The sequence below is a fragment of the Sorghum bicolor genome, chromosome 10 (genome assembly GCF_000003195.3).
Source record: "Sorghum bicolor cultivar BTx623 chromosome 10, Sorghum_bicolor_NCBIv3, whole genome shotgun sequence".
In the NCBI taxonomy this organism is placed as follows: domain Eukaryota; kingdom Viridiplantae; phylum Streptophyta; class Magnoliopsida; order Poales; family Poaceae; genus Sorghum; species Sorghum bicolor.
Window position 1 is genome coordinate 57,599,422 of NC_012879.2, and position 23,559 is coordinate 57,622,980.

Below are 23,559 nucleotides of genomic sequence, written 5' to 3' on the forward strand. Positions count from 1 at the left end.
ACAGACAATAGAAACCGACTTTTGTTAGGGTTACCAATTTTGGTATATGGGTTTTGTTCGTTGCAAACTTAACATGCCACTTGTTCTCATTGCACTTTTTCACCCCGATTTTGCATTAAGAAGTGTATATAGCTACAACACTAAGAGTTGCTATATTTATGGTATCTGAATTTTCAGGCAAGAATCTTAGACAACTAGCTAGTATTTAAAAATGACAACTCATCACAAGATAATTAGATTTTCTCTATAGTCAAACAATGATAAAATTAAATATTCAGTCTGTTCGATTGAGCTTATCTATTAAATCTATCAGTCACTCAATAATATTTTCTCATAACAAATCAGCGAACAATATTTTTTCAGTCATGGATTATTAGTTAAGCGAACAGGCCAATCTAATCTAATGAACAATAAAAAGATTACATGTTATCTTATGGTCACGTGCCAGCAAGGAAGCATAAGCCACAATATTTTGTTTTTATCAAAAAGGAAAAATCACGGTAGGTTTGGTGGAGACTGGAGAGTACAGCGGAAGCATCACGTCTAATTAATTTATAATTAGAGAATAATTATTAAATATAAACGAAAGTGTTACGGTAGTCAAAACTAAAAAAAATTTCTACAACTGAACAAGGCCGCCTTAGGTCCTCGACTGACAAAGCGACAGCGCAGGATATCTTTTTGCTGATGATACGGTATATCTCTCTCACATTTCTGAATTCTAGGCCGCAGTCCACTCTTTTTTTTAAGATATAGAGCAACCGTTACTGGACTGACCAGTGTTTTTTTTTTAAAAAAAAGATCTGTTCAAAGATGGCTAACCTGTGTTCGTCCGCTTCTGTGCCTTCTGGTCCCTGGCGAGAGCACGCTGGCTGCGGCCTGCGGCCCTGTGGCAGAGGCGCACGCTCCATGATCGTCACGGAAGGAAAATTCCAGCGGCGGCGACGCTCCTCCCTCCTCACTTGTTTACCCATTACCATTGCCGCCGGCTGCATGTGCCGGTGGTGCATGCAGCGACTGCGACGATGACCTTCCATGGTTGGCCTCCTCCTTAGGTTCTTCGATCTCGTCTCATGATCTTGCTGGTGAATCTTTGGCAAATTCATTTCAGACCATTTATTAATTGTGCTCAGATACGATTTGCAATCTCGCATTGAATGCATCCTATGTGTTTTGGCCGATAAATAGCTACCGATGCCTCTCAGCACAGCAGCAGCTGCAGCAGCAATCCGGCCATCCACCGAGGTGAAGAAGGTATTCCCGGATCTGGTAGGCGGAGGAGATCGAAGGAGATGGCCATTCTGTGGTGGACGGCGCTCAAGAGGTCCCTGAGCTGCAAGTCCCAGGGCTCCTGCGACGTGATCAAGCGCGACGACCCCGACTCGCGCGGCGGCAGCGCCAGGGAATTCAACCACAAGAAGCCGTCGTTCCTGCTGCAGCCGTCGTCGTTGTCGATGCCGAGGTCCGGGTGCTCGCGCTCCATCTCCAACCTGCGGGACGTGATCCACAGCGCCAGGTTCCAGGCGCCACCGGCACCGGCCGCTCGCGCCAAGTGCGACAGCCCGATGTCGGTGGAGAGCGGCGACGTCCTCAGCGCGGTGACGACGCACGACGTGCTGCTCGCCACCGGGTCCCGGCGCGACGTCCTTGTCGGCGCCGGCGCCGTCGCCTCCCCGGGCCTCGCCGCCTGGGACATCGGCGCGGTGCCGCCGTTCGCGCACAGCCCGCTCCTGACGCGGTGCGCCACCGGCGCCCGTCTCTCCCAGAGGAAGTCACCGCTCCGCCTCGGAACAGGCGTCTACGGCGACGCCGGGTCGCCCCTTCCCGCCTGGGCCTCCTGCGTCGAGGTCGCCGTCCGGTGCAACCGCTGCGACGGCCTCTTCCCCAACGACAGCGCCCTGGAATCGCATCACCTCGTCTACCACGCCGGTAAGCGCCACCGTCATCCATATATACTTCTCTGATCAGGAAGGAATTCAGAGGCGTCGTGTTGCATTTCATGTCTGATGACGGCTCCGGTTCTTGCGTACAGTCTCCGAGGTGGTCGACGGCGAGACGGCGAGCAAGGTGGTGGAGCTCATATACAGTGCCGGGTGGCCGAATCCCGAGGCGGCGCTGGACCGCGTCGAGCGAGTCGTCAAGGTCCACAGCTTGGAGAGGCGGGTGGACCGGTTCAAGGAGTACATGGAGGAGGTGAAGGGCAGGGCGGCGAAGCTGCCCAACAACAACAAGCACCCCCGCTGCGTCGCCGACGGCAACGAGCTGCTCCAGTTCCATGGCACCACCGTGTCCTGCTCCCTCGGCGCCGGCGGCTCGCACAGCGTCTGCACGTCCAGCCTCTGCAACGTCTGCCGCATCATCCGCCACGGCTTCTCCAGGAACGGCGGCGTCGGCGTGTTCACCACCTCCACGAGCAAGCACGCGCTGGATTGCCTGCAGGAGACCGGCGCCGCCGGCGGTGGCACTGGCGAGGATGGGCCGGCCGACGGCGGCGTGAAGCACGCGTTGTTCGTGTGCAGGGTGATCGCGGGGAGGATCCACCGCCCGCTGGAGAAGCTGAGGCAGGACGCCGCCGTGCAGCCGGGGTTCGACTCGGTTGCCGGCCAGGTCGGCGGCGATTCGAGCATCGAGGAGCTGTACCTGCTCAACCCGAGCGCTCTTCTCCCGTGCTTCGTGGTCATATGTAAAGCTTAGATCTTGCGGCTGGGTATAGCGATCATATCATAGAGACATAGCAAAAGATTTAGATCCATCCTAGTATATTTTATTTTGATATGATTGTCGATTAAAGTGGTTACAGTAGTTGCAGTTTTGTTCATTAGTTCGCTGGAGATCATGTTTGTCCGCGGTTTGCACGAACAAGCATGTCCTCTTTTTTCTTTGTAAGCTATTTCAATAGAGGTTTAAAAAGCGCGGGAAGTCATTTAAAAAAAAAGCGCGGGAAGTTCCTACAAATCGAAAACCGCAAAAGAACCCTAATATGCAAACAAAAACGACGTGTTCTCTTTGCTCTTTTTAGCAATTTTAATATCGGCCTACAACCGCAGGAAGATCATACAAATTGAACGCCACAAAAGAACCCTAAAATACAAACAGAAAGGACATGCTCTCTTTGTTCTTTTTAGCAATTTCAATATCAGCTTAAAAGCACAGGAAGTTCCTACAAATTGAAAACTACACAAGAACCCTAACACACAAACAAACAAACAAACAAACAAACAAAAATATGTTCTCTTTGCTCTTTTTTAGCAATTTCAATACCAGCTTAAAAGTGCGCGAAGTTCTGACAAATCGAAACCCACAGAAGAACCCTAACATACAAACAAAAAAAGGCAAGCTCCATTTTCTGTTCTATTTGCTCTTTTTAGCAAGTTTGATATTGGCTTAAAAGCGTGGTAAGCTCCTACAAATCGAAAACGACAAAAGAACCCTAACATACAAACAAAAAAAGGACATGTTCTATTTGCTCTTTTTAGCAAGTTCGATATTGGCTTAAAAAGTGGGAAGCTCCTATAAATTGAAAACGACAAAAGAACCCTAACATACAAACAAAAAAAGGACATGTTCTCTTTGCACTTTTTAGCAACTTCAGTATCGGGCTATCGGCTCAAAAGCGTGGGAAGCTCCTACAATTTGAAAACCACAAAAATACCCTAGCATACAAGCAGAAAAGGACATGTTCTTTTTGCTCTTTTTAACAATTTCAATATCGGCTTAAAACCGCAGGAAGTTCCTACAAATCGAAACCCACAAAAGAACCTCAAAATACAAACAAAAAATGCAAGTTCTCTTTGCTCTTTTTAGCAATTTCAATATCGGCTTAAAAGTGCGGGAAGCTCTTACAAATCGAAAACCACAAAAGAACCCTAACATACAAACAAAAGGACATGTTCTCTTTGTGCTTTTTAGTAATTTCATTATCGGCTTAAAAAGTGTGGGGAGTTCCTACAAATCGAAAAGCACAAAAGAATCTTAATATTAAATGCATGGTTTTCCACAAAATTCATGTGCTTTAAGATACACCCAAACAAAAAAAAAGAATTATGTTTTATTTATTTTCTCATATGTTTCTTCAATATAGTTTAAAATGCTAGAGTTCCCAAGCATTAAAAAAGCTGGATAAAACTATAATCTAACATCAAATGAATGGTTTGATTTGTTTCCCACCAATTTCATGAATTCGAGACACAAACAAATACATCTTTTTCTTTACTTTTTAAATATTTTTCTAACAGTTTAAAATATGGGAAGTTCCCATGGTTTGAAAAAAATATATATACGAACGATTTCCTGTGAAAGTTTCCTCACTTCAAACATATTCGTGTTCTTAAATTTGACAATAGCACAAAAGCATAAGGGCCATTAGGCCCAGGTAGCTTGCCATGCTTGAGCCCAAGCCCAACCATCCAATCCCGGCCCTGCCTGCCTGCCTCCTCCAGTGCTATCCTACACTGCTGAAAGCCTGAAGGTGCTCTGTCCTTCAGGCTGCTCCAGGAATCCATGGGCAAGGCACTGCGCGACACTATCCTTCACCACGTCCTCGACGCCGTACCGGAACCTGAACCCAAGATCCAGCAGCCTCCTCGACGAAACCACCGGCGGCGAGCACGAGGCGTCGTCGTCGAAGTCTCTGCTCAGCCTGCGCCACGACAGTCGCCATTGCCGACGGTTAGAGACGACGCACACAGCAGCCGATCAGAAAACGCACCTGATGATTGAAGAAGAAAAAAAAGAAAACCACTCGTGCCTGTCGCCAGGCCTGAACGGAGGGTAGCGCGAGGCGAGGAGCCGCGCGAGGTGCGCCGCCGAGTACCCGCCGGCGGCGCACAGGTACCGCCCCTCGGCGCGCGGCGCCTCCATGAGCAAGACGTGCGCGTCGCACGCGTCCTGGACGTGCGCCAGCGGCACGCACCCGAACCGGGCGTGCACCGAGGCCAGCACCGCGTAGAGCTTCGGGTCACCTGCGCCGCGCCGGCGTTGTGGCGTCGTCAGAACGGCGAGAGCGTCAAGAACAGCGCTGGGGGGCTGCAACCTGTGATGGATCTGATGTGGAGTTACCTGTGATGGGTGACAGCAGGAGCTGGATGCTCGTGGGGACGCTTGGCGTCAGGAACGGCCCGGCGACGGTGGGCAGGACGAGGGAGACGAGGTGGACGCCGTTCTCGCGCGCGAACCTGAACGCCGCCTCCTCGGTCAGCCGCTTGGACAGGATGTAGATCTGCTACAGAGAGTTCAGATTTCAGAGAGAGAGCTGATGAGAGGTCGACGAGGACGAAGCAGATCACTGTGTGAAGCGAGAAGCTAGTGCACTACGCACCCAGCCGACGGGCTTGGTGCGCCAGACGTCGTCGAGGGATCTGAGGCAGGACTCGTCGAGGACGGCCTTCCGCCGCCCCTCGGCGTCCGCCGCCGTCAACGTGCTGACGGAGGACGTGAAGACGACCCGGCGCACGGTCCCCGCGCGGACGCAGGAACGGAGCACGTTGATGGTTCCCCTCGTCGCCGGCTCCAGCACACGTGACCTCACGTGCTCCTCTGAAACAGGCAACATCACGGGAGGTTAATTCAATCCGACAAGTGTTAAGAAAAAAGTAACGTTATACGTGGTACATTTCCTGTTTTTATTGACATTCAGAATTGGTTTAGTGACTAATTTATCTATTAATTTGTGATGTATTTTCTAGCTAAATCAGTTGGACAGTTCAACTCATTTAGCAGAAAATCATAATACCTAGACTCCACAAAAACAAATTTCTGCTGCCTCAATTTAGAAGACATGGACACAGCCAAAGTGCAAGTTCTTCGACTAGCTTCATTTACAAAACAGAGTCCGGATATCTCATCATTTGGCGACTCATGGTTGGACGGGCCTTTGTCATCTTTCGCCAACCGACATCCATCTTTTCTATAATTGTTGTTTTATTAGACTATTTTTTTTTATAGATTATCATTTCACTACACGATTGCAGAACGACACCGGGACAATGCCTTAGGCGCTGTTTAGTTCCCTTGTTAAATTTTAGCTAGCTAAACTTTAGTTACTTTAGTAGCTAAAGTTCCAAACACATTGACTAAAAGAAGCTAAAATAGTTTAGCTCCATTAATCACCTAAGAGTAGCTAAAATAATTTTAACTAGCTAAAATTTAGCAAAGAGAAACCAAACGGGGCCTTAATGATACCAACCTTTTCCCAAGCATTTGGGAGTTGGGACCACGATATCTGATTATTTATCAGACCCATGGTTTGACAAACTCAAAGAATCCTTCCTTTATCATCTTCAGGGATGGAGCTCAGTGGTGGCTGGGCTCTGGCCCCTGCTTGTCAGCGATGAATTATAAAGAGCCATCTAGGTTTAATGTCCTAGCCTATCAGTTAGATAAAATCTGACACAACAGAACCTATTTGTCATGATGTTTAGCTACCTTCGTGTACGAAGTGATGCTCATGTGCGCAACAGTCCTACTAGCTCTTCATAGGTCTACATAACCATAGAGTAAGAAGCCAGCAACATATCACCGGTACACACAACACTCAGTTCTCACTTTAGGCCTTGTTTAGATGTGAATGTGTTCATCTCAATTCATATGGGCTAAAGTGGATTGGAGTGGAATTAAACTAAGTTCTATTATGATCCATTCCAAGACATGATGCATCTAAACAAGGTCTTAAGGAACCATTGAGACACATACTAATGCTAGGAAATCCTTGTTCTAAATTGCTCTTATTTTCCATGAAGACACAGGCTGCAGTGTTTACTATAGAAAATTGGACAATAATATTTACTAGTATACTGCCCGTGCTAACGCTACGGTAAAATTTGGAGCTAGGTCAACATTCGGGTATACACAAATTAAAATTGAAATATATGCAATCTAAACTAACCAAATTAATTAAAGAAGAAAAGGCAAATATAATTTTTGTGATTCGAACTTCTCCGCATGAGGAACTTAAACACTACACAATTCATGCAAATATCATATTTGACATTACCTATTATGATGCATACATGCCATGCCTAAAAAATATTCTAAAAAACAAAGATATATTGTGATATACATTCAACTTTATTGAAAAAGGATTAGATAAGCCTACATGAATAACCTTGATGTCAAAGTACTGATTGTCATCTTATCTTAAAACAATAAAAGATTTCAGATTACAATCCATCTATCAGAGGCAACTAAACACAAAACCAAAGATCATTGCCGATTCTATTACACGATTGCTAAAATGAATCACTTATCATACTCTAGTGATCAATCTATTAGTCTTCTACACATGGTAGACAATGGTTTCTTGGTTATTGATAAAATCCACTACCAATCCATGCATAGGTGAGCTACCCTTGCAGCTTGTCACGACACAGATGCCATCCGAACACTGTTGTTAAACACGTGAAACAAAAAGAAGAAAAAAAGCAAGGGAAGTAGAAAGGAATCTGACTTAACTAAAACAGGGAAGGTAAACTACAGCAGGTTAAAGAGGCTTTGCTATATCCTTCAAGTTGGATTTGGGAGCGAACTGGCCATCCTTGCAGCTTGTAGAAGGGCAAGAGAAGATTTTCAATAAAAAAAGAAAGAATCCGCTATAAGATTTTAGCCAACAGCATGCGGGCATCTCAAATCCTTTTTGTGGGTGGTCAAGGAAATGCTAACTTTGGGAATGCGAGATTTAGAGGCAAATCAAAGATTCTAATGATCCAAGCATGCAATTTTACAAAAGACTAAAATTTTGGGCAAAAATAAGTAGAGGTTTTAGGCAAGTAGTACAAGTTAGCATTACTGAATTACACAAAATAGAGGCTACTCGATACAGTTGGCGTTGATTTCATCAGTATATAAAGATGGACATATATCATTTTCTGAATTATGACAATAGGCAACCTGTTTCAATGGATTAGTTCCTTGGGCTAAACAGACAAAGTCCCTGTCCTCCCATGTGTTTTAATGATACTGTAAAATGCAGATGAATGGATCAAACATTAGTACAACTTTCAAGAGATTTTCTTTAACTGTCATGGTGAAAAGCTCCCCACCTGAATTTTATTTCATTGATCTGTTTACAAGGATTTTCATCGGATTGTAGCATACAAAATTTGTCATCTTTCTTTTTTCTGTTTCTGGAGTTTTTAATTTTCCCATTACAGAATGAGTTAGTTATCTACAAATATTTATATGGCTTCAAACTCGTAACACATTAAAGATACAAGTATTTCCAGTTGAGAAAGCATAGCTTTGAAAGGTACCAGTGACATTCAGCATCTCCCAAGTAAGGCCCAAACTGATTTGATATAAAAAGAAACCCACATGGTAAGAAAATAAACCAAACCTGATCTTTAGATTGAAGCAACAAAGCAAGCACACCTTGCACTTCTCTAGAAAAATGAATGATTTTTCTTACTATTGATGTCAAGAAAACAAATTGAAACATGTTGAAACCTTAGTGTTTTTTTTTCAGAAATCTTACGGTTGGGTCAAGTTAGTCACACTCCCGAGATAGTCACGCTGTCCGTTGAAATTATTGTCTGATATCCACTTAGATACCCGACAAGGGTGGGTAAGATTATTAGCTTTCACCTCCGAAGGAAGAGCAAATTCACGTCGTGCTATCTTATTTTTACTAAATTATAATTATAAGATTGTCATGTTCTGTAGTTGGGACAATGTCGATTTTAGATGACCACCGAAGTTGTTACTAATGTATCTGCAACTCAAACATGGATAGCATTTTTCAGTTATGTCAACGTTCGCTGCTGCAGTGATTGCTAGACCTCACTCACTCGATGGACTATATGGACAAGGAAATAATTACACAACGACAGGTAAGTTTTAAATGAAACTATGAGGAATTGCCTACCAACCAATTTTATTCAGGTTTGATAGCTCAAAATCAACCCCAATAAAGAAACAAGAAATGCAACACCATGCTAAAAGAAAATGCCTTAAAAACAATAAATGGTTGGAATGACATGGAATTTTTTACTGGAATGCATACAAAAAACTGACTGAGCCATGACGTCAACTATCATAATCCAAGTCAGTCAACTATTGCAGACACTAAGCATAACCACAAAAAGGCTCGGGCATCAGGACACGACCTTATCCCCAACCCCAAACAGCACGACACTCATCTTCCCCATTCCTATCCCCCAAAGTCCTGCCAGGCCTTAGCTGAGACTACCTAAATTGCTAGACTCTGTGATGCACTGAACAACCAAGTCTGGACTCTAGATCTTGGGCATTTTTGCTTGATGAGCACCCTCAGACATGAATCCTTCACACACTGTAGGTTGAGGCAAACAAGACTATAAGAGTGCTTTGAGAAGAGGAGGAAGAAGGCAGGGGAAATAGAACTGTGCAGAGGTAGAATGGAGAGGGCGAGTAATTACCAAGCCGAAGGGTAGTAGGCGTGCGAGGCAGGGGCCGCCCATGCGCCGCGCTCCGCAGTTGCCGCCGGACGTCAGCTTGGCTTGCCGCCGTCATAGGTTGGGATTAGGAAGATTGGCTGAAGGAAGTCGAGTGAGTTTTTTTTGGAAACCCGTGTGCCTACCTGCATCCTGTGCGCAAGAGCCTCGAAGTCATCGTCGTCGATGCCGACCTTGTAGTCGGAGGCGGCGGCGACACCGCAGCTAGGGTTCAGAAGGAGTCCGGTGCCAGAGCGAGTCAGCGCACGCGGAGATCCCACGCGGCCAGCTATGGCGCATCCTACGCGGTGGCCACGGAGCAAGTGGTGGCAAGGCGGTGGCATAGGAGCAGCAGCAGGACGGCTGGGGACATGGCGAGGGCCAACGGCCAGGGGTGGATTAAGGAAACAATAAAAATGTTTATGATTCATTCATTTTTTTCTGAGAAGAAAAGAGCGATGGGTGCCTATGGCCCTGTGGGATTCGATCCCTGGTTGGTGGCGGCCGAGGGCCTGCGTTGAAGCGCAGGTGCGGGTGCGTTGAAGCCTTGGGATAACGTTGGCCATCCGATCGAGTTGAAGCCTGCGAGGATGATTATGAGCCGCAGATTTTAATGATGTTGAAATCTTGTGTACATTTTTCTGACTCTCAGCGGGGGACGTTTTCCTTGGTGGACATAGGATAGTTTTGACTGGTCCATTATAGTAGAGATTAGTTGATTAGCCCTCTTGGTATTCGGTCACGCTTCGCCGCTGTGTGCGAGAGACTCTTGTTTCCGGCTTAAATCTAGCATGTCACTTCATCCTTTATCTTCCCGACTACCTCAATGGCCAAAGCATTTTTCATCTAAAAAAAAATTCTTGTATTATGTTCTTCCCATAACTCCAATGAAACCAGGATGGTCGAGGATCTCAAACTTTTGATTGGCGAATTTGACATGGAACCATTGTAATTTTCCCAAGTGGTTCTTGGTGACAACTCAGTTGCAAGCTAAAACTAGATGAGATCATACAATCTTTTTGCGATGTGGGAATGTGCAAAGATACCTAAAGACCGGCCTCGATCGAGATCACAAAGCTACGTACTTGGATCGATTGACCTAGAGAGACCAGGTGCTTAGTTCCCCTTTCATTCTAAAAAATTCTGAATTTTGATCCATCATTTTATATAATGGAACTAAACATCATGCATTGTTTTTGGCAAAATGATTATCATTTTTCATTTTAAATTTTGGCCTCAAGAAATAAAAAAAAGCCCAAAAGAGTCTGAAAAGGCCATAATGAGGGCAATAAATTTTACATTTTGAATAGAACTAAACATAACTCTGAAAATTTTAGCATTTTATATTTTAATTATTCTAAAATAGTTGATATTTTGCATTTTGCATTCCAAGGGAACTAAACAGCTATGTATGTTGGTCCATCCAACCCTTGGCCGCCATTTGTCCAAAAATTCAATGTACCTCGAGCCATGCTTTGGCATGAAGCATGGAAGTTATTTGACAAGTCTATCATGAGAACAAGACATACGAGGAGAAGATCACTTGACCTTATCAGCTTATCTGCTGGTCATTTTCCGCGACCATTTCGACGTACGGTCGAGACCCACATGCAAGTGACCGATGACTTCTGGAAGACTCACTAGCATATATCAAAGATGGAATGCTTTGGCAAAGAAAACACGTCCTATATATATCCACATATAGGAATTATTAATGTTTTTTTTTGAGATTTAGGAATTATTAGTGTTGGTCCAATTGACCCAGGGCTTTCCATTGCCAAAATTCTCTGCCAATATACCATAGCGTATTCAGGGTAAAAATAGGGAGTCGCACACTGAGGCCTTATAGTTCACACCAAAAACTAAAACCTTTTTAAGATTCCTCATCACATTAAATTTTGCGACATATGCATAGAGTATTAAATACTCCCTCCATACCCATAATTCTTGACGTTTAGGACATGATTGTGGTAACCAAGGAGTGATTAAGTAGAGGTTAGTTTTCCATGTCTACCCTTAATAAATAAGTTTGCGAGTTTTCTCTATACATAAAAATAAACCAGTTCAGCTGGTTAGTGCATAGACCCTAGAGTATTGGGTCGCGAGTTCGAGCCCCGGTGGCCACTCATTTTTTGCCCTGCGGCAGTGGGCGTGCATGCGAGGCGGCAGGCGCGTTTCCCTGCGGCAGCGGGCGTGCATGCGAGGCGGCAGGCGCGTTTCCCTGGGCAGCGCATTGAATGCTAGCAGCGCAGCAAGTGGTGGACAGCGTGGGTGGGCAGGGGTAAAAAAGTCCATTATGAGCCTTATGTGGTCAGAACGTCAAGCTTTATGAAAACACTTGAGTGGTCTAAAACGTCAACTAAAACAGGTATGGAGGGAGTATAAATAAAAACAAAAGATAATTGCACAATTTATTTATAAATCACGAGATGAATCTTTTGAGCTTAGTTAGTCCATGATTGAACAATATTTGCCGAATAAAAACGAAAGTGCTACAAAATCCGAAACCAAAATTTTTTTGAACTGAACAAGGCCTCAAATTTTGGAACCGATCCATCAGAACTCGATGAAAACGAAGCAAACACACAAGATGCGACCGATTCTTGTACTGTATATTCTTTTTTTACATGTCAACTTTTTTCTTTGGCATCTATGCTTCACATGTTTGGTTGATAACTTAAGTCCATATCACAAATGGATAACTAAATACTTTCTATTATAAAGTATGGAGTATTGTGTTTGTCAAAAAAAAGTATGGAGTACTGGCGAATGCATACAAGAGAGTATGGATCGGTGGACTAGTAACTACTAACCACACATTACTGGAAAACTAAAAAAACAGACATCTGGAGATCTCTCTTCCACCAACCAACACCCAGCCACCGGTGTGGCGGTGCTGTCTTGTTACTTTAGGTCGTTCAACAATGACTAAAAACTTTTTAAGATTCCTCGTCACATCAAATCTTGCAGCACCGTACATGAAATATTAATTATTAAATATAGACGAAAATAAAAACTAAGAAATCATAAAATGAATCTTTTAAGTCTAATTAGTTTATGATTAAATAATATTTGTCAAAATGCTACAGTACCGAAATGCAAAAAAATTTCATAACTGAAAAGGCCTTACTACCTCCGTCACTAAAAAAGTTTATCGATCGCATCTAACTTTGCATGTTCTTTGAGAACTATTAGAGAATCACGAGATTTCAGAAGTATTTTCAAAAACTAATATACAAACAAAACTTATACGTTTTCAAACCCAAATAACTTGAAAATCATCGACGTTTGTAGTTTTAAAGATTTATTTAATCATCAAATCTTGTTCCTTTTTTATGGAACATCAAACCAAGTGTTTTTATGTGCGGAGGGAGTAGCTAGATTTTCAATAATAGCCGTGTAGGTAACCCGTTGGTGCATGACTCGGAGCATGCATGCATTTGTGTGGATCACGCAGAAGGGAGGGAGAGAGAGTGAGCTATAGCTAGGTGTCGACACAAGTTACATGCATGTATGATCACAAGTTGACACATGCAACTCACCAACAAGGCTGTCGTGATGGGCGGCGGGTGATGATACGTGGAGCTCCATGGAGGCCGCGACGTGGAAGAGCGCCACGCATCCCGTGACGGCGGCGTCGAAGCTCCCTTCCTCGCCCATGTCCGCCCGGAACACACGGAGGAGGCGCCGGCGGCACCTGTCCCTCTCCCTCCCTTCTTCCACGGCGCCGAGCACCTGCCAGGCCTTGCCTGCATGCAGCATGCATGCCAACCACCACCACCACCATGGTCAGCTAGCTCAGCAGTCAAGAACACCGTACCTCACTAACTACACAAGCAAGGAAGGACACCAGCATGCATCCATGACGGTGGCGTGTACATGGATATATATATATATACCTGTGTCCCTGGCGGTGGCGTGGACGCGGTAGCCTCGGCGCAGCAGGGTGCGGACGAGCCAGGAGCCGACGTAGCCCGTGGACCCCGTGACGCAGACCGCCGGCGGCGGAGGGTCGTCACCGCCAATACCCGCGGTCTGCTGCTCCTCCTCCGGCGAGCCGCCGCCGACGCTGCCCATAATGGCACTACTGGCTAGCTGATGCCTGGAGCAAGTATATGGTAGGAAGTGGATCGGATCGGAGGCGCTCTCTGGTCGTCTATAAATGGCGAAACCTTTGTGCGAGTTGTCGTTGTAGAGAAGTCCTATCATCAGTACTATGTGCAAAGTTTACGTGTATGTTGGGGAACACACGTACAGCAGCTGGCAGGCAGCCGGCTGTTACCATGCCATTTTCAATTGACGCGAACAGCAGCACTATATGTGGTGGTTTTACAGGGACCATGTACTGATGTACCTACGTACGATACTGATCGATCGGATCCATCCATTTTTATATATATAGTAGTAGTATAAGTATATGCAGTGAGCAGACGACGACAAGTCAATGATATCAGGCATATGATGAGTGATGAGTCCTTTTTTTTTTCTTTCTGCGAATAGTGATGAGTCCATTCTTCATCGCCCCCGGTACGTCCGTATCGCAGAGCACCGAAACTGAGTCCACGCGCACACAGATGCCGGAGTGCCAGCTAGCTAGGTTCATCGCAGCACACCGTTTGTTTACAGTCGTGCAGAGTTTATCTTGGCACACATCGAAGACGACGACGAGGCCCTCTCTTTTTTCTATCGTGCGCTCACCTGGGTATGGGTGCAATCCACGTGCAGGCGGCCGGACCAGCCAGCTCTTACGATATATTGCCTCTCCCTCTCACAAATTAAAGTCGATCGATCATCACGAGCGAGCACGGCGCCGCACCATGCATGCATCCTCTCGCCGTCGCCGGCAGGCAATCGCCAGCAGGGGCGGCCGTCGAGCGAAGCCGGCCGAGACCGCGCCGCGATGCCTCTCGATCCATCGGCGCACCGCCACTCGTGTCTTCCCGATCCATCGATCGAGCGTCGGCACAGTGCCGCCGGCGCCCGGCAGGTACAGTGTACTACGTAATTAACGTACGGGCTGATGACGCCGACGCCAAGAAATAATAAAAAGCACGTACTCCTAGCTCTTTTGTGTGCTGGTACTACGTACGTGGTGACGTGGACGTCGTCCGATCCAGCTAGCACGCTTGCACTGCACATATATAGACACGTATGTATCGTATTCGTCCAGTTTTTTTTTCCTTCTGTTCTCTCTCTCGAGTCTCGGCGGCTCAGGCGGGTGCAGACGTGCTTACGTGTACGTGGTTGGATTCCACGTACGGTCGTCGCCGGCGTGTCCCCTGGAGAAAATTTTGTTGTTTCTCGGCACGTGCACGCGAGCGATTCTACCTACGGCAGGCCGCCGGCGGCTTGCATTATTAGCTGGTGGAACACTACTTCCTGGTCGGCCACGGAGTAGGAGTACTCGCTAGGCGAGAGAGTAGTGACGCCTGCTATAAATACCACTACTGTCAGTTTAGACTTTCAGATAAATTTCCACTCGGCGATCTCCTCTCGTTCACTTCGCTAATAAGCCATAATAGAGTACTGTTTACTGATTTATTGTGGAAAAAAAACACTATAAATATACTACGTCTAAATATCAAATAAAAATGATCCTCCCCTCTATCTGCAAAGATGCAATCCTGAGTTCTTCATCGCGTGTCCAAGCAAAACATAATAATTTCAGAGTACTGAGGCTACTCTCCGAAGTACCAGAGACAGCTTGGGCCGGGATGCAGAGAGTTATGCAAGCATGCAGTAGATTCCCAGGCTCCCGATAGTGATTTAACTAAAGGGCACATAGGAACACATGCGTCTTTTACCATACTGCTTTTTCCTTGACATCTAAGAGTTGCTTTCTTTATCTAAAAAAAATGCTAAAACGTCTTGAATTTTGATATGGTTGGAGTAGTCCCATATATTCATCATCGAAAAGTAATGGAAATTGACTGAATTGGTACTGAGGTGGTTTGACTAAAAAATACAAAAATATTGTATACGTACTCATCGTCTAGCTAAATACTCTCTCCATCTCAAATTGTAAGTTATTCCAAAAATCTTGGAGAGTCAAACTTTTGTAAGTTTGACCAAATTTATATGATAAAATAATTATTATTATAATACTAACTAAGTATCATTATATTCTTCCTTAATTATATTTTCATAGTATACTCACTTTATGTTACAAATTTTAGTATTTTTCTCTATATTTTTGGTTATACGTGAAAATGCTTTGACTCTCCAAGATTCTTGGAATGACTTACAATTTGAGATGGAGGAAGTAGATTGGATGGAATGCATGATCAATACAACTACTAGAAAAACGTTGATCAAATCTGTCCCGACATAGCAAAAACATGCAAAGTCATTTGTAACCTGTTAGCCCTAATAAATTTTAGCATCAATTTGGATATTTAGATTTGTATAAACTTTAATATGGACTAAAGAAATTCTAGTAAAACATCAACACGTGCAAGAACAATTATCTTAATAGTATGATACTCTTTTAAAATTTAGCATGAATCCTGAAGAAGCCACTTCATTAATCAATTCAAGCAATATTCATTTGACTCATGCGTTAGATCTAGGGATAAGGTCCAATATTTACATATGGTTTAGCGTCAATATGGATATCTATATTTGAACAATTTAATCTGAACCAGAAAAAATCTAGTACAACAACCACCACCACAACGGAACTAGATGCATATTTTGGGAAGTGAGCAAAGATTAGGCAGCAAGAACTATTGGCAGAGGAATGATTGATTAAGGTATATGAATACAACAAGAACACCACCAACAACAATAATAATGATGGCACAATACTCCTTTTTTCAAATGGTAGTAGGAATCATGAAGAAGCCACTTCATTAATCAATTCAATTCCATTCACTAGATGAGATAACCCAAGAGTCAAATGGATACCAACTGAATTGGTTAATATTGTTGTTGGTTTTATGCTAAATTTTAAGAGAGGAGTATTGTGTCATCATTATCATTATTGTTGTTGGTATTGTTGTTTTAGTAGAAATCCTCTAGTCCACATTAAAATTGAAAGAAATACAAATATCCATATCAAACATATAACCATTTAGATCCATCCCTAGATCTAACCCATGAGTCAAATGAGTATTAATTAACTGAATTTATTAATGAAGTGACTTCTTTAGGATTGATGTTAAAATTTTTAAAGAGAAGTATTGTGCTATCATTATCATTATATTTGTTGTTGTTGTTTTGCTAGAATTCCTTTGGTTTATTTAAAATTGGTATGAATAAGAATATCTATATTAACTCAATGACATAAAAAAATATCAAATCTTTCGGATGTTTAGACATCAGGATTCACCCTACATTTGACCTATGAGTCAAATGAGTTGAATAAATAGTGGATTTTTTAGGACTCATGATAATTTTAGAGTATTGTGCTATCATTATCATTATCGTTGTTGTTTGACTAGAATTCCTCTGGTCCATAATAAAATTAATATGAAGATATTCATACTGACACTAAACAAATATGAATATTGGATCTTTCCAATGTTTAAACATGCGGATCCATCTCTAGATCTAACCCATGGGTCAAATGAATATTAATTGAAGCGATTAATGAAGTGGCATCTTTAGAACTCATGCTATTTTTTTAGAGAAAAGTACCGTGCCATCCATTATTATTGTTGTTGGTGGTGTTGTAGCTGTAGAATTGCTCTACTCCATATATTCAAAATCTATAATAATTACTGAGATGCATGTATGATTACAATAATAAATACACATAGATTTACTTTGTAAAAGAAAAATCTTATGGATCCTGCATCTATCACATAGTGCTTGATGGTGGAGTATATAATAAGAATAGAGGCGTGATATTATATGAACAAGTTAAACCTATACTTTAATCAATCATTTTTTTTTCTGCCAATAGTTTTTGCTGCCTAATCTTTGCTTACTTCCCATAATCAGCATCGAGTTCCATTGCTAACACTACCACATCACTTGAAGCTACAATGGTGAGAGCTGCTGAGGTCGCAACGACCATGGCGGCGACGCTAGTCGTCGTGGGCATGGCGCTGTCCATTGCGCCGGTGGCAAGCGCCATCGACTACACCGAGCGGGACCTGGCGTCGGAGGAGTCGTTGTGGGCCCTATACGAGCGCTGGTGCGCGCATTACAACATGGCGCGCGACCACGGCGAGAAGACCCGGCGGTTCGACCTGTTCAAGGAGAACGCGCGCCGCATCTACGAGCACAACCACCAAGGCAACGCGACGTACACGCTGGGCCTCAACCGCTTCAGCGACATGACCGACGAGGAGTTCAACCGCTCCCCATACGGAGGTTGCTTGACTGCTCCCCGCATGTCCGACGACGAGATCGAGGAGCTCCACCACCACCACCACCAGCAGGAGGACGACGGGTCGTTCAACCTCACGCACGGCAGCGGCGGCGGCAAGCTCGGCGCCCCGCCGGCAGTGGACTGGCGTGGGAGGGCGGTGACGCGCGTGAAGGACCAGGGGCCGACGTGCGGGAGCTGCTGGGCGTTCTCGGCGATCGCGGCGGTGGAGGGCATCAACGCCATCCGGACAAGGAACCTGGTGCCGCTGTCGGAGCAGCAGCTGGTGGACTGCGACAAGTTGAACCACGGCTGCAACGGCGGCTTGATGACCACGGCCTTCAGCTTCGTCGTGAGAAACCGCGGCGTCGTGCCGGAGGGCGCGTACCCGTACATGGGCAGGGAGGGGCGGTGCAAGCACGTCATGGCCCCGCCGGTGACCATCTACGGGTACCAGCGAGTGCCGCGGTTCGACGCGAACGCGCTGATGAACGCGGTCGCGGCGCAGCCTGTGTCCGTGGCGATCGAGGCCAGCTCCTTCGAGTTCCGACACTACCAAGGGGGCGTCTTCAACGGGAACTGCGGGGGCAGGCTGGGTCACGCGGCGACGGCGGTGGGGTACGGCGCCGACGCCGGCGGCCCGTTCTGGATCGTCAAGAATTCGTGGGGTCCTGGGTGGGGCGAGGGTGGGTACGTGCGCATCAGCCGCAACACGCCCGTCAGGCAGGGGGTCTGCGGCATCCTCACAGAAAATTCATACCCTGTGAAGCGTTAGGCAAACTTGCCGATTTCGGTAGCTGTTCCGGTTTTGTTCGCTGGAAATAAAAAGTTTTGGTATCGGATGATACAAGTGAACCGTTTTCCATTAAATTAGACTAAAAAAACCAATTACACATATTACGACTATTTTATTAAACAAATCTTTAAGACTAATTAGTCCATGATTCTATAATAATGCTACAATAAATATGTGATAATGATACTACTCTCTGGCCTTGTTCACTTCACGAAATTTTTTGGTTTTTGCTATTATAGCATTTTCGTTTGTATATGATAATTATTATCAAATTACGGAGTCACTAGATTTAAAAGATTCGTCTCGCAAATTACAGATAAACTGTACAATTAGTTTTTATTTTCGTCTATATTTAATGTTATAAAATTCGATGTAATTAGAGAATCTTAAAAAAATTTTAAAACTAAACAAGGCCTCTATCTCGTTCTCCACATATCCGAGGCCCACATGTATCATTTATTACTCGCCTCACCTTCCCACCGTTTGCCTGTCTTTGCCTCTTTCGCGCTCGACGGCGGCGCTGCTACTGCTGCTGTCGCTGGCGGCGGCGTTCATGTCGATCATGTCGTACTGAGAGAGGAGCGAGGAGGAGGACACCCACCGTGCGTTCGTGGAGTGGGTGGCCAAGTGCAACAAGACCTACAACTCCACCGGCGAGGAGGAGCACGGGTAAGCGGTGTTCAAGGAAAACTTCCGCCGCTGCGGCCCCGTCCTCAACATTTTCGGAGACTGGGGACCGACGAGGAGCTTAACGCATGGCAATCCGGGGAAGTACCCTCCGAAAACGACAGATTAGCTGAGCAGCGGCGAATTTTTTTTTTATTTTTAGCCCATTTTTAAATCAAATTTCAATTTTAGACCGCTTTTGAAAAAAATTCAAAACTAGGCCGTTTGGCCCCGCCACCATGCATGGCGGGGCAAAACCACTACACCCCGCCATGCATGGTGGCGGGGTTGAAGCGCCACGTGGCGCACGGATGGGCGGGGCCGGCTGACGTGGACCCCGCCACCGTCCACGGCGGGTTACGGGGACCCCGCCACCGATCATGGCGGGTTGCAACCCCGCCGCGCATCATGGCGGGGTACGCCCGCGCCCTATTTAGTCGGCCCAACGGCATTCTCTTCTCATTTCTCTCCCTCTCTCACCCCGAGTGTCTCTCTTTCTCTCCCTCTCTCACACCCGAGCTCCGCTCTTCTCCGGTGCCCCTCCGCGTCGTCCTTCACCTCCATTGCCCCGCCTCGGCGCCCCTCTCCGCTGCGTATTCCCCGCCTCGTCGTTCTTCACGGTTGTTTTTCCGGCCACCCCTCGTTTGGATAAGATAAATTTCTTACAACCTTTACGTTTTCATAGTTTAGATAAGTTCATTTGGTTATTTTTAATATGTTTAGTAAATCTCTTGTTACGTTACTTTGTTTAGTTATGTGATTTGTGTTGAATTATTTTCGCGTTTTTAGATGGAGGACTCGTATCGTGAGTCTATTTGGCGAAAAAGGGTCGTCCTAGAGAGTTGTACCCCGATGTGTCTTGCAAGGATGCCCCCGTGCCTCCCGAGGAACCTATTCCTAACTGTGATTGTGGGCATCCAGCACACGTGAGCCAGTTGAGACATCCGGATACTGCGGCACGTTGCTTCTATACTTGTTATAGTTATAGCGTAAGTCACTGTGCCCTTTGATTTTCGTATTGGTTTTTTATCTTTTTATTCCCAATGAGACAATTGAAACTCTTTTGTAGCCCTACTTCCGGTGCTTTTTCTTCCAATGGATCGACGGGCCGGACAAGTTTGACCCAAGAATTCTGCTTTTCTACCCCGGCGTTGATCATTGCAAACGTGAGTTGTTTACTCGCTGGGTTCCGCCCCCCCCTAACCCTCCTCCTATGACGGAGGAAGAGAAGGCCGTCGCCTCTGCACGGCGGCTCGAGGATCCTCCAAAGTGTCATTGCGGAGAACAAGCCGTGATAAATCCACGGAATGAACTAGAGTTCGTTTGTCCTCTGCGGCGTGAAGTAAGTTTTGATTCAATCTTAAAATTTTAGTTGATATATGTGTGTTCTAATGTGTTCTTTTTGTAGGATCGTGGTTTTCGAAAGTGCCGTTTCGCGGAGTGGATCTATGGTCCAAAGAGCCATTGGCCAGAGCCTGAGAAGCAGGAGGAGGTTCCAGAGTGGAAGAAGAAGCGGAGGTCTATTGCGCCTCCCGTGATGTGCAAATGTGGTGTTGAAGCTAGCTACAGCCTAATTCCTTCAGGTCTTGGGATTGGCCATTTCTGTGGCCACATGATCGACTATGATGAGGTTTGCTAGGACTGTGCACATTTAGTACTACTATACTCATATATTTGTTTTTGTACGCTAACTTTGTATTCATATATTTCCCGTAACAGAGCACTCAGAAATGCAAATGGGAATCATCTGATGATGTGTTTAAGTTCAAAGATGACTATAAGGCAAGAGTAGCAGTTCGCAAGACGAGAGGTTATCCTGCAAACTACGTCACTGATTTTGTGAAGGACCATAAGAAGAAAATGCTTGCATTCGCCCAGGAGTTGCGTGTTCGTAACCCTGCGAGTATTGCATGGAAGAAGTGGTCCGAGGAGAGGGAAAAGGAGATAGAGGAGTACCGTGCAAGGAAGGCTGAAGAGGATGCAAGGAAGGCTGCGGAGGAGGCTGAGAGAGCTGAGATGCAATGCTTGAACGATACTATTGCCTCATTATGTGCTAGTGAGTCATTTAATTTTTGAAAGTGAAACTGTTAGTTTCTCTGAAATGACTATGTTATTAATTCTTTAAATTTTGTACTTACAGAGATTGGATGCACCGGAAACTGGCAAGCAGATGTGGGCCGTGCTAAGTACGCGGAGAATATGATATTAGGGCGGGACGCTGCAGTTGGTGGCACCGCTAGCCGTCCGATTGTGGTCGAAGAGGAGGACGAGGCGGAGGAAGACGACGACACCGGAAGGATAGGCGACCTCATTCGTCTTGCCGAGGAATTGGGGTACCCTCAGGACGAGCATGACTATGAAATGGGAAGGATAGGCGACCTACTTCGTCTTGCAGAGGAGGGTGAGGCGTCAGGACCGATGCCTGTCGGTGCCTTAGAGGAGGATGAGGCTGCATACCACAACCAGAAGACATCGGTCTATGACTCATGGTGGCCAACAGACATGACCGAGGAAGAGGGACAGTTATACTCTCAGGCGGCAGAAGAGGCGGAGGCAGCTTACTACGAGAGACAGGCTAGTGAGGCCAAGGCAGCGGAGGCGAGCATGGGTAAGGAGGTTGTAGTGGACGATTGGGAGTCCGAGGACGAGTTGCTTACGCAGTGGTGCACGCAGTTTGATTGATGTGGTAATGTATGTGAGTGGCTTAGGAATGAGACTTTTGTACTTTGAAACTTGTCATGTAATAATTTGTATTCCGACGTATTTCAATTTGATCACTCCTCGCCAAAGTCCACAGCTGTCAGAATGTTTAACTAACATAACAATTTAAAAAGATTTTGTAATATGTTTAACTAATATAACATTTAAAAGTTTTGTTTCTTGCATGTTTACTAGTTTTTTGTGTAATATTTAAAAAGAAATAGAGGAAGTCACTTTGAGTAGTGCTATGAAAGGTACAGGGGGTTGTGGCCATTTTTTGGCTACCCCGCCATGGGCCATGGCGGGGTACCCCTAACCCGCCCCCAGCCATGGCGGGGTAGCGAAAAAATGGCAAGACCCTTTGCTGCACTGCCTTTGTTTGGTTTTTGGTTAACCGATTGTTCGGGTTCGCAGCTGGTTTGGCAAGACAGAGATTTTTACGTAAATACCAAAGATACTTTAGAACGAACAACTAAAATAATTCTCACTAATGCTTAAAAAAGGCACATCAAATATCTAGAAATATGTCACAGTTACCAACGTGCTGGAAATAACAATATGTCACAGGTACTACATGACAAGTCCCAACTGCTAAACATGTCTAATCTAATCATCGCCAGGGGTGTAGCGGTTTCGCGGCTTCCGTCGCCTCCTAGGATTGGTAGGCACCACGTTGCTTGTCCACCCCACGTCCGTGCGGTCTCGCCGCTGCCTCTCTCGCTGCCGCCTATGGACACGGTCCATCTCCTGTGTGGACGAAGTACCCTGCAAACAAGTACCCTAATGAGTAATTTGCAAATATAGAAAAGTAAAAGCACAGTATAGGCACCTGGTGCTCGACGTGTCTGTACTCCTCCTGTGTGTACTCCACCCCCTGTGTGTACTCCTCCGGTGTGTACTCCACGCCCTGTGTACCAATAGGAGCACCGCCTAGCTGTGAGGTACCCATCTCCTCGTGACCGGTGAACTCCCACTGTAACTCGTCGTCGTCGCCACTAGTCGTGGAGTACTGAAGGGCCTCGTCCTCATCGTCCACGTCCGCTGGACCCTTCCCTGTGTACTGCGGAGTACGTACAGAGGAGGAAGCGGCCCTAGCCGAAGTAGCTCTGGTGGACATCGAGGCCGTCTGGCTCCTAGACAACATGGGGTGCAACGGAGGCTCATATGTCGTGTCTGCACAGCTCAGCTTAGCCGCTAACTTCTTGCAGCCCTTTTTGATTTTCTGCAGGATAAAATGACAACATGCATTATTCATTTGTAATTGCTTTGTAATAATGAATTATTTTTTCGAAAGTACCTTGACAAAGCTGCGAAGAGGGTTGCTCTTGTCGTCTCTAGTCCGGAACTGTTGCCTACTAGCTTCCTCGGAGTAGTTAGACAACTGTTGTGACTACAACATCACACACAATATTAACTCGATCATTTGGACAACTGTTGTGCCATAAACATCAAATAATACATGAAAGTCCAAGGTACTTACCACATATCTATTTAAGGGGGCCCTAAGAACCTGTTTGTTAACCCTTTGCACCTCGTCGAACGCATCGGCGATGTCATCCTCACCACCCTCATATGCAGGGGTGTTGTAAGTGCATTAAGCCACTTAATGTGTTTTGGATGATTGAATGACAACCATGACTAAAGGAACTAATGATCTTGCTAAGTGTGAAACAGGGAAA

The 23,559-nt window shown here is 45.6% G+C and overlaps 5 protein-coding genes and 1 long non-coding RNA gene across 6 annotated transcripts in view; 4 read left to right on the forward strand and 2 right to left on the reverse strand.

The window, feature by feature from the left end:
* Positions 1,218-2,772, forward strand: LOC8083302. Its single transcript, XM_002437416.2, has 2 exons — positions 1,218-1,929; positions 2,033-2,772. The coding sequence occupies exons 1-2, from the start codon at positions 1,293-1,295 to the stop codon at positions 2,692-2,694; spliced, it is 1,299 nt and encodes a 432-aa protein (XP_002437461.1). The 5' UTR covers positions 1,218-1,292; the 3' UTR covers positions 2,695-2,772.
* On the reverse strand, positions 4,236-13,640 carry LOC110431240 (putative anthocyanidin reductase). Its single transcript, XM_021450097.1, has 6 exons — positions 13,304-13,640; positions 12,947-13,153; positions 5,318-5,535; positions 5,059-5,218; positions 4,748-4,961; positions 4,236-4,639 (listed from the first exon to the last, which is right to left on the reverse strand). The coding sequence occupies exons 1-6, from the start codon at positions 13,611-13,613 to the stop codon at positions 4,447-4,449; spliced, it is 1,302 nt and encodes a 433-aa protein (XP_021305772.1). The 5' UTR covers positions 13,614-13,640; the 3' UTR covers positions 4,236-4,446.
* On the forward strand, positions 17,352-18,573 carry LOC8061628 (ervatamin-B). The gene has a single exon (XM_002437417.2). It carries the CDS (start codon positions 17,393-17,395, stop codon positions 18,491-18,493), a length of 1,101 nt encoding a protein of 366 aa, XP_002437462.1. The 5' UTR covers positions 17,352-17,392; the 3' UTR covers positions 18,494-18,573.
* Positions 20,117-20,743, forward strand: LOC110430782. Its single transcript, XR_002448139.1, has 3 exons — positions 20,117-20,169; positions 20,250-20,522; positions 20,589-20,743. It is a non-coding gene; the product is annotated as an uncharacterized LOC110430782 (long non-coding RNA).
* Positions 20,793-21,862, forward strand: LOC110431192. The gene is made up of 3 exons (XM_021449921.1): positions 20,793-20,810; positions 20,900-21,236; positions 21,321-21,862. The coding sequence occupies exons 1-3, from the start codon at positions 20,793-20,795 to the stop codon at positions 21,860-21,862; spliced, it is 897 nt and encodes a 298-aa protein (XP_021305596.1).
* The window catches only part of LOC110431193, a 1,359-nt gene continuing 202 nt past the window's right edge, over positions 22,403-23,559 (reverse strand). Inside the window, exons 2-4 of the mRNA XM_021449922.1 lie at positions 23,178-23,270; positions 22,710-23,102; positions 22,403-22,645 (exon numbers count right to left, since the gene is read on the reverse strand). Of these exons, the coding sequence (XP_021305597.1) occupies positions 22,487-22,645; positions 22,710-23,102; positions 23,178-23,270 (645 nt within the window). The 3' untranslated portion in view covers positions 22,403-22,486. The remainder of the gene's footprint in view (positions 22,646-22,709; positions 23,103-23,177; positions 23,271-23,559) is intronic.

Excerpts from the sequence above, each read along its gene's own strand:
- LOC110431240 (XM_021450097.1), bottom strand. The coding sequence starts at position 13,613 with ATGATAGGACTTCTCTACAACGACAACTCGCACAAAGGTTTCGCCATT. Across the intron at positions 13,154-13,303 it reads CGCCACCGCCAGGGACACAG|GCAAGGCCTGGCAGGTGCTC; the intron begins GTATATATATAT and ends TGCTGCATGCAG. Across the intron at positions 5,536-12,946 it reads CCATCACGACAGCCTTGTTG|AGGAGCACGTGAGGTCACGT; the intron begins GTGAGTTGCATG and ends TGCCTGTTTCAG.
- LOC8061628 (XM_002437417.2), top strand. The coding sequence starts at position 17,393 with ATGGTGAGAGCTGCTGAGGTCGCAACGACCATGGCGGCGACGCTAGTC.
- LOC8083302 (XM_002437416.2), top strand. The coding sequence starts at position 1,293 with ATGGCCATTCTGTGGTGGACGGCGCTCAAGAGGTCCCTGAGCTGCAAG. Across the intron at positions 1,930-2,032 it reads TCACCTCGTCTACCACGCCG|TCTCCGAGGTGGTCGACGGC; the intron begins GTAAGCGCCACC and ends TCTTGCGTACAG.
- LOC110431192 (XM_021449921.1), top strand. Across the intron at positions 21,237-21,320 it reads TATTGCCTCATTATGTGCTA|AGATTGGATGCACCGGAAAC; the intron begins GTGAGTCATTTA and ends TTGTACTTACAG.